At 44.6% G+C, this 12,758-nt stretch overlaps 1 protein-coding gene across 2 annotated transcripts in view; it reads left to right on the top strand.

The window, feature by feature from the left end:
- Positions 1-12,758, top strand: part of ANO6 (anoctamin 6) — a 128,395-nt gene that overhangs the window by 44,950 nt on the left and 70,687 nt on the right. For both annotated transcript variants that reach the window (XM_037887783.2, XM_027826407.3), the window contains one exon: positions 8,218-8,297. In XM_037887783.2, coding sequence (XP_037743711.1) covers positions 8,218-8,297 — 80 coding nt within the window. The remainder of the gene's footprint in view (positions 1-8,217; positions 8,298-12,758) is intronic.

Raw genomic sequence — 12,758 nt, 5'->3', positions numbered from 1 at the left:
ATTGAAAGTACGGGCAGACTGGCATTGCATTAGTGATTACACAGTAGGTGTCTTACTCATTGCCGTGGCTGAGTTTTTGTCCTTTGGGGTGTCTGACAGGGTTGAAACGAAAAACTCTGTTTTTAAGATTGAACGTGATCAGTATTGTGCAGAGAGAGCTTGGTGCTTGGAGTAGTTCTGTTCTGATTGGTTTGGCTTCTCTAGATAATTGAATGGCAAAAAACCTCAGTAACTCAGAGGTAACTTATCACTATCCCAGTGATAGCTCATGCCCCTCCAGACTGCTGAGTGCCACAAAACTGAAACATCTGAAAACCAGGAAATGCAGAGTTAAGGTAAATGCCCGCACAACCTTAACTACACCCCTGAAGCTGGGAATCAGCCCTGGGAATTATCTGCATGCTTTCCAGCTGCATTCACTGTGTTAGTTATAGCTGTACTGAATAGTGGAAGGATAAGCTGGAGCAGTTTGGAAGAGCTGTGATATGAGGAGATCTGGGTCTCAGCACCACCACCCCGTCATGTTATCACTAGTGCATGTGCACCTTGAGGTTCCAGTCTACATCATTTCAGTACAGAATTCTGTAGGCTGTGTCAGTAACAGGGCACTGGGGTCTCCTTGACAGGGTTGCTGTCAGTAGTATAGTGGAATATGACAGCAATCTGTGGATTCTGTGATGGGTAGGGGAAGTATAAGTTTAGGCGGTATCCTCTGTGCAAGTCTGAAGGGGGGATAAAATGGTTGTTAAATTTTACCAGAGTGGTATTTTGCCAGGGAAGTAGGCTCAGTGTTTGAATCTAGGAGGACAAGTGTAAGTAACACCTACCCATTGTAGTGAAAAGACAGAGAAAAAGAGATTGATGGGTGTATTGGGGCATTGCTCAAAGAGGGCAGAGTTAAAGTTATGTGGGCATTTAGCGTAATTTTGTATTTCCTGGTTTTCAGATATTAGAGTTTTGCTGAACTCCGTGTTTTGGAAGGGCATTAGCTATTACTGGGCAACCTTGCCTCCGCCACACCCCTGAAGATTGGGTGGGTGCCCCCCCCCGAACGTGAATGTGGGGCTTACAGGCACCCTGGCCCTAGTCTCCCTCAGTCCCCCTGTCACTCTGTCTAATCCCCATCTTCTCCCCATCATGTGATTCCCTCAACCTATCTCCCTGCATATTCTTCTATCGCTAATCACCCTCCACTTCCAGAAAGCATTTGTGTAGCATACTTCATTTTAATATATTATATTAATTTATATACGTTATTTATTTCAGTGCCTTCTGAATATTCTTCTGTACTGAGTAACATTTCACCAAAATAAAAATCCCCCTTTTGGTAAAGACAATATGCCTTTCCCGCCCCTTCAGATTTCTGCTCTGAGTCAGATTTGAACTTGCAGTGCTTGAATTCTAAGCCCATAAAATACCCTCAGAGCCACACACATCTTGTGGTTGCTGAGTTATTTTCCAAATAGCCTCTCTTTCAATGTATGCTCAGTGTAGTGCATTTGATGTGTGAATCGATGCTGAGGCCTCAGGGTGCCTAAATGGAGAAGCAAACTTTTTCAAATAACATTTTAATTTGATTTCCTCAAAGGGCTGGTGGGTGCCATGCACTCTGTTGGGGGTAACCATCAAGCATTTGAGACCCTGGTGCAATGAGCCTTAGTTTGATCTCCATCTGTGAAGGCTGGGGGGCGGGGGAAGAACCACACACCTCCACACAAATTGCCAGAATGTGTCAACTTTAAGAAAAAGCTGTTTTACTCCCCACACCCCCCTGCGGCACACCAAAATTCAAAGCAGTCTGATCAACTGTATGGATTTTAGAACACTTAGAACAACCGAGTTTTAAACAGAAAGCTGGTCTTATATAGGAGAGCTGTCACCCTGCTATAATTTAGAAGCCTGAATAATCATTCCTCTTTTTGCCCAAGCAGTTAGTCAATATACAGTCATGCTGATTGTTTCTGTTAAAAGGAGAAATTGATGATTCAGGTATTTCTTTCGTACAATCCTCTTTATTTACAAAGAATGTGTACAAAATCCTGTTTCCCCCAAACTCAGTAAGAATCAAACAGGTGGCAGTTTATTTGCTCTCTGTTGCAAGCCTCTTTCCAGTTAGCCCTCTCCCCAAAAACTTCTCCGCTTTCTCCCAAGACTCAGAGTGTAAGGTCAGAAGGGACCATCATGATCATCTAGTCTGAGCTCCTGCACATCGCAGGCCACAGAACCTCACTCATCCACTCCTGTAATAGGTCCATAACCTCTGGCTGAGTTAGTAGAGTCCTCAAATCTTGATATAAAAACTTTGTTATAGAGAATTTACTGTTTGTTCTAGTTCAGACCAGCTAGTTAATGACTTGTACCCCACACTGCAGAGGAATGCAAAAAAAAAAAAAAAACCCCAGGGTCTCTCCCAGTTTGACCTGGGGGAAAATTCCTTTCCACCCAAATGTGTTGATCAATTTAGACCCTGAGCATGTGGGTGAGACCCACTAGCCAGACACCTGGGAAAGAATTCTCTGTAGTAACTCAGTCCTCCCCATGTAGCGTCCCATCTCCAGCCATTGGAGATATTTGCTAATAGCAGTCATGGATGGGCCATATGCTAATATAGGCAGTCTCATCATACCATCCCCTACATAAACTTCTCAAGCTCAGTCTTGAAACAAGTTAGGTTTTCTGCTCCCACTACTCCCCTGGCGAGGATGTTCCAGAACTTTTCTCCCCTGAAGGTTAGAAACCATCATCTAATTTCAAGCCTAAACTTGTTGATGGCCAGTTTATACCTATTTGGTCTTGTGCCAACATTGACCCTTAATTTAAATAACTCCTCTCCCTCCTGCTGTTTATCCTTCTATCATGTTTATAGAGAGCAATCAAAGCTCCCTTCAGCCTTTGTTTCATTAGGCTAAATAAGCCAAGATCCTTCAATCTGCTTTCTGCTCACCAATGCACACCTCCATCAAATGATACCTAGCAAAACCCCTTCGACCAGCCTTGCATTTGGCCTGTGTTTCAGGTGGTGGCTACTGTTGTTTCAATTACATTACTCCAACCACTTCTTCCATTTATCCTGAGCGAAGGATGGTTATTATACCCATCAGATTCAATGAGATTTCACACATCTTCCATCATAATATGGAAATAGTGTAATACTAAGTAAAACTGAATTATTTGATTGAAAAATGAAGCAAAGAGACTACAAAAGCAGATAAATGGCTTACAGTTAGTATCAACTAGCTGCTGCATAATAGAAATTTTTAGTTTTCAGTGAAACTGCAACACAAAAGCAGCCAAATGATAAAATGACACACTTTGTATTGCAGTAATATTTTACACTTCCATAGTCCCTTTCATCTCAGGCTCTGTAACAGGGTCAGCCACCACCTAGTCACTCCTTCATGAGTCCAGGGTGGCCCTGCTAGCACCCTGCCTCAGTTTGCCTTTATCAACATTCAAACAACACCACACAGTCCCAAAGGTGTGAGACATAAGTCCTCTGCCAGGGGCCTACTTTGAGTCTACGTGAACTTTTAAAAAAAAACAACAAAAAAATCCACTTCCTTCTCTCTGCTCCACCTTCTAGTTTTCACTCAAGTTCCTCACACTCCTTAAATCAGGAGCCCCAGGTCCTCTTCCCAAAACTGTGTTCAGTTCAGTTTATTTACAGCAGCGCTCACCTACAGCTGCTTTCTCCAGCCAGCTGCAATTCTTCAGGTTTCTGTCCTGCCTGGAATTCCCAGGCCCAGCCCTCCTAGCTGGAGTGTTAGGCTCCCACTCAAACTCCCTTCTTCACAGACTCCCCAGGAATCTGTCCCTTCCTGCCTTCCATCCTGACACCTGGCCTGAGTTAATCACATTACCTCATTCATTACCCACCTGGGGAGGTGAACTGATCTTGTCACTTGTGAGCTGAGGCCCCATTTTCCCTAAAAAGGGCCAGCTACCCTGTGACAAGCGCTCAAGGCATTTTACATACCTTAGTAAATCCAGCCTCACTATGCCTCTGAGGCAGGCAAATATCCAAATTTTACAGATGGGAAAACTAAGGCTGTGAAACTTCCCTGGGATTACATAGCAAATCTGTGCCAGAGCCAACAACAGAACCCAGGTCTCCTGATGCAGTGCTGAGGCCAAATTCTGACCCCTTCCACAGCCTGTCCACAGCAGTATATTGGCTGTCAAAGAGCCTCATAAGTGGCTTATACTGATGTAAGGACATGTCAAGGACAGGGACAGGGATATGGTCAGTGCACTCTGCAGTGTGGCTAATCTTGGCTTCAGAGTAACCTATAGACAACTGTGGGGAGACTGTGAGTTAGAGCAACTCCTGGCTCTGCTCTACCTTACGCTGCAAGTTGTTCCCTCCACGCCCCCCTCCCTCTCCCAGCATCCCAGAATGTTGTCAACACAAAGGTGCCATAAAGGGACTTCTGCCCCCCATTCTTCTTGAAGAGCGCCTTCCGAGTTGCATCTTTCAAGAGATGCAGCACAGAATCTGACCCCTGGTCTTTAACTTGTAGGTGAAGCAGAGTCACAGACCAGACAAACCTATCTGATTTCTTGTGTTCCCTTTCTGAGACTATGGCTTTGTCTACGCCAGTGGTGGGCAACCTGCTGCCTGCGGGCCATATGCGGTCCGTCAGGGTAATCTGCTGGCAAGCTGCAAGACAGTTTGTTTACGTTGACCGTCTGCAGGCACAGCCGCCCGCAACTCCCAATGGCAACAGCGAGCCGCGGCCACTGGGAGCTGCAGGTGGCTGTGCCTGCAGATGGTCAGTGTAAACAAACTGTCTCGTGGCCCGCCAGCGGATTACCCTGATGGGCCGCACGTGGCCCGCCACTGGTCTACACTATGGACCTTACAGCGGCACAACAGTATCACTGCAGCCGCGCTATTGTAAGGTCTCCTGTGTAGCTACTCTGTAAAGGCATAATGAAAGCACGCCTAATAAGCAGTGGTAGCCATGTCGGCGGGAGAGCGTCTCCCACCGACATAATGCTCGCCACACCAGTGCGTTTGTTGGTGAAACTTTTGTCAGTTGGGGTGTATTTTTTCACACCCCTGACCGACAAAAATTTTACCGACAAAAGTCCTAGCATAGACAAAGCCTTAGTTAGCTGAGCAAGCAACATTACATACAGTTGTATCTGACAGACTCTAACCTAAGTATGAACTGTAGTTGGTATGCTACTGAAGTAATAAAAAAGGTAAACATGTTGTTTTACTAAAGGCTCGGTGCAGCGAACTTGCATGCCTGAAGGGGTGATGCCATTAAGTACACAGTGAAACAGTAGTATGGGTACTCTGATATTGGGGTTTGGGTCAGCAATAAAATGCTTGTTTAAATTGAAGTAAGAGGGATTATGGGCCAGCGTCCCAGCTGGTGGGAGTGGTCAGGTCCCCTTTGCATGTGGCCTACCACTGGCCCAGGCATTGTACGGGACAATGTTCCAACAAAAGGTGTGTAAGATATATGTATTTGTACAGTGATATTCTATGCTGCTTCTGATGGTTATTGCTGATGAGTCCCAGACTATTAGTACTTGTGAGCAAGTATAAGTGTGACCCTTTCCACCATGAATGTCATACTTTCGTCTCTCTCCAATTGTGGCTGAAGTGATTTCTAGATAGCACTGAGGTGTGCTGTGCAATTACACATAACGAGTGCCTCACACCAAGTCCACTTTTAACACATGGTTCTTATTACTTCAGTTCAGTGGCTGGAGCAAATTTTCTTGTCACATGCTTTCACTTTGCACATCTGCTTGCTCAATATAATGGAATGCAAATTTTTGAGTGGATGACTGTACAAAATACCTGTTCTCCATCTAGTCCCTACCCCTTTTGCAGTACTGGCAATACCCCTCTCTCCTCCACAGGATTTCAGACATATGCCACGGACAGAGACAGAATATGCAGAGGTCTTTAACTCTGTGCAGCACCTGTGTTTAGGAGTATAAAAAGTGATGAACACTACTAGCCTTACATAGGCGCTATGTAACTCCCATTTTCTCACACTGGTTTGGATTGAGCCATTACAAAAAGAATAATGATGTGCATATGTGGTAACCATGCAGGAAATGCTGAAGTGTATCATTATCTGATTACCCGTAATAGGATTTAGAATGTGTCTGTTATTTCAACTGGACTGCTGGGCTCCTTCCTGTTTTATGTTTGCCTGTACTGGCCAGCTTTTAAGATTTTCTGTAATTCCCCCATCAGCTTCAGAAACGGTTATTTTGAGAGCTGACCAAGTCTGATTATCCAGCTGGGCCAACATTTAGGTTATGATTCAAATGTTTCTGAAGCTTATGCTGACGGAAAATTCATGGAGTTGTTTTCGCTTTACTCCCTGGGCTAAATACCATCACCACGCTAGAGCTCTGGAAACTGATGGCTCAACATCTACTACAAAGTCCAACCAAACTATAAGCAACTGGGGGCTTTAACAATGTGCAGTTTTGGAACCATAAACATTATTCTCCTGAGCTATAGCAATAGCTTTAAGGATACTCCTTTGTGGTACACTATTCAAAGTCTTTTTACATCTTGGATCAGCAAGCACTGTAGGGCCACTTCTGTAGCTGGTGTAAGTGAGCACAGTCAACAGAGTAACACCTATTTACACCTTCTGAGGATCTGGGCATATATAATGTAGTTTAGGTACTAGTGAGGTTGGTGAGTCTCACCTGTTTGTTTAAATAGCCTTCTAAAAACACCATCTAGTCAAGTTGCCTACTACGATTGGTGAGTGTTGATGCTGGGGCTCAGACTCACCACTCGGCACTTGTATGCCAGTGCCCCAGTGACCTTTCCACAGTGAAGGCCATCCCTTCCATTTTTAAGGCATGTAGGGCATGAAAAATAGCAAAAAGAGCTAAAGTAGCTCACCCACAGGGGGGAGAGAATAGTAATCTTCTCCCCTCACCCATTCTTCTCGAACCTCAAATGTGTGTGTTGTTTAACGCTTTTCTTTTCAGAACCCGAAAAGAGAATAATGTGAAATTCATATCAAAAAGCTGAGGGAAGATCATGATCCTGATGGCTCACAATGATTCACCTTTCATTAATATTCTGATAATTAGCCTCTAATACATTTCTTGGGGTTGATAATTATCTTATAATTCACCGAGTACTTGAATTGGCAGCCAATTTTCCTGCCTGTAGGCAACTGATAGACGGTTGATATTAGATTATGGTGTTGAGAGATGCAGAGTGGTGTCTTTCATTAAATCATCTTGACATTTGTATTGTCATTTTAGAAGAGAAGTCTCACATTGCTGGAACCAGGATGTAGATTCTTTTTGCAGGATGCCATTCTAGAGAAGCAAGGAAGATATTGCTTAGGGTAGTACATTAATATTATTGTGCTTGTGATAGTTAGGAAGTTATCCCTTCAGGTTACATGGAAGTCATTCACACAAAGGCATGAGTAAATGTTGCAGTGTCACTGTCTATACCACACTTGGCCTGAAATAAGGAATTCTCTCGCACTGGTAACTTATTGCGTAACAAGTACAGTCAGCCTCAGCCAGGGCGTATCTATGCTTGGTACACATGGAGCCAGATCCTGGCACCCTGACTCATCATGAGATAATGTTGACACTGGGATTTTTTGCAACAGTGTAGCTGCACCATTACAAACTCTCTTGTGTAGATATGTTGCTCTGGTGAAAGCTTCTTCTTATCCCGATGCAACATATCTACAATAAGAGTTTTGCATTGGTACAGCTAGATCTCTGCCCAACCCTCCACCCCTAAAATCTGTCACATAGACAAGCCTTGAGTGGTACCTCAGTTGGCAAATACCCCATTGGCTTTTCAGTTATACAGGGCTCCTTGCAGAGTAAGGTACTGTTTAGCATGTGAGTAAAGGTGGTAGAATCTAGACCTTAATGATAACCTTTCTTCCACCATGAACAGTGAGGTGCTAATAGAAAGTCTTCCCCAAATAAAAATTAGGGGTGTTATTCTTTATTCTGTTTTGCTAGTGTAACTCCATAGACAAAATCAGTCTAAAGGAGTCGAGAATCACCCCAACTGTATAAATGTATGTTGATTAACCAAGGTTGACTGTATTTGAAAATGTGGAAGGACAAAACTAAGCAAATCCTGAAAATGTGAAGTGCAGTAAAGCACTTTGCCCTCAAGCCATTTATTTAAAAGCTACAAACAGATGCACTACAATGTTATACTTCTGTATGCTTCTTTTTTAGTCTTGGAAGAAGTGGAACAGACCATTGTTCCCAGCTATGGAACAGTGCCAGATCAGCAAAAGCTTCATACCTCAGAGTGGGTGAGTATTCTTTCACTTTAAGTTTACCTTTAGATTTCCAATGAAATTAAAGTGTTTTGTACAATTTAAGGGTAGGCTTCCAGAAGAGTGGCTTTCCTTTTGCAGGTGCAGTTAGTGCCTGCAGCTCAGATTCATGCATGAGTCTGAATAGCTGCATCTCTAACTAGACTGTGGCCACCGATTCGTGTAAGTTGGAGTTGCAGCTACTCAGCTTTTCACTGACACTTTACTTTAGAGTGCAAACTGTGATCTCAGATTACACACAGAAATATGGAGGTCAGGCCTCAAACTGGTTTGAAAACATACCCCCTTAATTTCTAGGGTATCTGTAATTTGTGTGCTTCATTTCTCTACTGAGCATGTTTAGTACTGTTGGATTTAGGTGTTAACAAGGAGCCTATCGCTTTAAGCAACATACATATGTTGGTCAAATGTTATAACATGACAAAGTGCAGAGGAGCAATTTTTTAAGACAACTTAAAGGATTACTTCTTGCAACAACTAGGTCTAGAACACATGAGGATTCTTGACTTCGTCCTCAGTAACACAGGAATCAGTTCAAGAAATAAATGTAGTAAGTAATCATAAGGGAAGCTAGTAGCTGCCCATAGTTAAGTTGCTTAATGCTTTCCTTTTTAAGCTGTGGATTCCACTAGCAAAGTGTGTGGGTCATGCCATTCTAGTGGATGGCCCACAGAGGATAAGAGCCTACTATTGCTACCAGTTACTTTAGTACAGAGGTGGGCAAAGTACAGCCCATGGGCCAGATCCAGCCTGTCTATCATTTCTGTCCAGCCCGCCATGACTCCGGCGGTGCAGCGGGGCGCTCAGGCAGGCTGCCTGCATGCTGTGGCCCCATGCCGCTCCCGGAAGCGAGAAGCAGCTCTGTGTGCTGCCCCCACCCCCAGTTCCATCCTCAGAGCTCCCATTGGCTGGAAACCGGCCAATGGGAGCTGTGGGGATGGTGCTTGCGGATGCAGGCAGCGCACGGAGACCCACTGCCCCCCTCCCCCCAAGGGGCGCGCAGAGACGTTCCAGCAGCAGCTGGTTGCAGCCGCTTCCGGGAGCAGCGTGGTAAGTACTTCCCAGCCAGAGCCTGCACCTTGCACCCCCTCCCGCACCCCAATCCCCTGCCCCAGGTCAGAACCCCCTGCTGCACCCAAACTCCCTCCCAGACTCTGCACCCCTTTCTGCACCCCAATCCCCTGCCCCAGCCCAGAGCCCCCTCCTGCACCACACTCCCTCCCAGAGCCCACACCGCTCACCCTCTCCTGCACACCAACACTCTGCACCAGCCTGGAGCTCCCTCCGGCACCCAAACTCCCTCCCAGACCCCACACACCCTCCATTAATATAGTAGAAATGTGCGCCCCATGATAACTTTCCAAAATTCATGGAGTGGCCCCCTGTGAAAATTGTTGCCCACCCCTGCTCTGGTAGCTCAAGTGGTAGAAGTCTGTGCTGTGGATGTAAAAGTCCAAGCTCTGATGATGACCCAAGTTGCGGGTCAATATGCTTCCTTTTCTCCTATTTTTTTTAAAAAAAGGGAAGTGACATCCAAAAACTCTTTATTAAAAAATGTTTAAGATTGCAAAGTCAAACACTCAAGTTAGAAAATGCCAGAAATAAGGCTGCCTGTGTCTTGTATATACATTATGATAAAGTCTAATTACATGATCCTACACGATTTCTTTCCACAAGACCCCTACCCTCTTCAATACAAAGGTTGGACAGCGCTCTAGGAATGAATCAAGGTTGTATAGAGACAGAGCCTATTATGTGTAGGACTCTTGCTCCACTGTTTAGGAAAACTGGAAGGTGTGTAGTGAATGAGGCAAGGGGCTTGAAGAAGGGAAAGGATAGTCTTATGGTCAAGGAACCAGAATGCAGCCTTGGAGAACTGGATTCTGCCCCTGCCTCTGCCACAGAGTTTCTGTGTGATGCAGGGAAAGTCACTTAAACCAGGCTTTTCAAAGGTGACCACTACTGATGTGTTCCCTATTTTAAGGGTGTACCAGACAAGACAAGGGCCAGATTTGCAGAAGTACTGAGCATTCACAACTGCAAGTGAAGTAGATTCGAGCTATGCTTTGAACAAATAAAGGGCTGTAAAAAATGTTAAGTACTCTGAAAAAAATGAGTCCCCTGGTATCTCAAGTTGGGCACCCAAAATTAGTAGGCACATTTCCATTTTGGCTTGATCTCGGTGTGCCTCATTCCCAAGCACCCATCCCAGGCTATAAAATGGAGATAATGCCACTTTATCTCAGAGCTGAATTGTGAAGATAAATTCATTAATGTTCGTGAAGTACCCAGAAACCATAGAAACACACAGGAGGAAAATAATAATGTGTTCAGTACACAGTTTGGATGGTATGCAGTAAATAAAGCCTGGGGCCAGACGGGGGAATAGTAATTGGTCATGGAAGTAAAGCCTATCATAATGCATACACTCAGAGAGGCCAAATGGAGGCAGTCTTAATTGAAGTATTTTCCAACTCAAATGCTTGACTTCGTAACCTTAATGGTCTTTAATGTAGTTCGAACTGGATATAATTAACGTAGGCTTGAGTAAAGACTGGGAGTGGATGTGTCATTACACAAAGTAAAACTATTTCCCCATGTTTATTCCCCTCCCCCCGTTCCTCAATAGCTCACCTTACCTGATCACTCTCGTTACAGTGTGTATGGTAACACCCATTGTTTCATGTTCTCTGTGTATATAAATCTCCCCACTGTATTTTCCACTGCATGCATCTGATGAAGTGAGCTGTAGCTCACAAGAGCTTATGCTCAAATAAATTTGTTAATCTCTAAGGTGCCACAAGTCCTCCTTTTCTTTTTGTTTTGGATGTAACAGTAGCCATAATATAGACTCATAGAAACATAGGACTGGAAGGAACCCCAAGAAGTTTTCAAGTCTAGCCCCTTGTGCTGTGGCAGGACCAAGTAAATCTAGACCATCCTGACAGGTGTTTGTCTAACCTGTTTTTTAAAACCTCCCATGACTGGGATTCCACAGCCTCCCTTGAAACACTATTCCAGTGTTTAACTACCCTTATATAGTTACAAAGTTATTCCTAATATCTAATGTAAATCTCCCTTGCTGCAGATTAAGTCCATTACTTCTTGTCCTACCTTCAGTGTACACAGAGAACAATTGATCGCTGTCCTCATTATAACAGCCCTTAACATTTTTGAAGCTTGTTATCAGGTCCCCCCCCAGTCTTCTCTTCTCAAGACTAAATATTCCTAGTTTTTTTTAACCTTTCCTGATCCATCAGGTTTTCTAAACCTTTTATCATTTTTGTTGCTCTCCTCTGGACTGTCTTCAGTTTGTCCACATCTTTCCTAAGGTGCGGTGCCCACAGGAGCATGCACAGGAATAAAAATTTGGCTGCTTTCTGTGCCCTCCATAGCTGGAGGAGTTGGATCTTCCTGCCATGGCCCCGGGCCAGTGGAGCTGGCTCTCCCCACTTCTCCTTTGGCCCTGGAGGAGTTCTGTTCCTGCTCTGATTGCTTGCCCCTCCTTTGCACATGCCTCTGGGTACCCAGAATTGAACACAGTACTCCAGCTCAGGCCTCACCAAAGCCAAGTAGAATGAGATTATCATCTCCCATGTTTTACATACGACACTCCTGTTAATACACCCCAGAATGGTATTAGCCTTTTTCACAGCTGCATCACACTGTCAACTCATATGCAATTTGCGATCCACTCTACCCCCTAGAACCTTTTCTGCACTACTACTACCTACCCAGTTATTCCCCATTTTGTAGCTGTGTCTGAAATTTCCTTACTAAGCAAAGTACTTTGCACTTGCTTTATTGAATTTCATCTCTTTGAATTCAGACCAGTTCTCCAATTTGTCAAGGTTGCAATCTGTAAGAGAGTTAAGTTCAACAATTTCATGGGAGGAATCATCCCCAAAACTCTAACTAGTGTATTAGCGTATCCATTCAGATCATACCTTTCAGCCTGAGGGTACGTCTACACTGCATGCTGCTTTCGGCAGAGTATAGAGTATATACGTGGGTAGCTCTCCTAGACCAGTATAAATAGCAGTGTAAACTGTGAGGCATGGCTTAGGCAAGTAAAGACGTGCCTGAAGGGTGTGCATGTGTACCCGAGAACATACCCTATACAGCTCTCTCCCTGGCCAAACAGTGCTTCCCCGTCTACACTGCTGCTTTTAGCAGTGTAGTGTCCTGCTGCTGGAGTCTTTCTCCATTGTAGGGAAAGATTCTGGTAGGGGGGAAAGGCTCCAGCTGCCTCCCCCCGCCAGAGTCTTTAACCAACATGTGTAGCTACACACCACAGTGTGGACGCATTCTGCTTTCCACATCTTGCTACACATACCCTACACGCTGCCATCAGTGGAGTGGAGTGCAGATGTAGCCTTAGAGGGCACCCAAAGATCCTGAAAGTATGAATTTCCCCACCCCTTCCCTTATATGGGG

This window comes from Chelonia mydas, chromosome 1 (genome assembly GCF_015237465.2).
Source record: "Chelonia mydas isolate rCheMyd1 chromosome 1, rCheMyd1.pri.v2, whole genome shotgun sequence".
NCBI classification, from domain to species: Eukaryota; Metazoa; Chordata; order Testudines; family Cheloniidae; genus Chelonia; species Chelonia mydas.
Note: the sequence above shows the minus strand (reverse complement) of the source record. Positions and strands in the feature narration are given on the sequence as shown.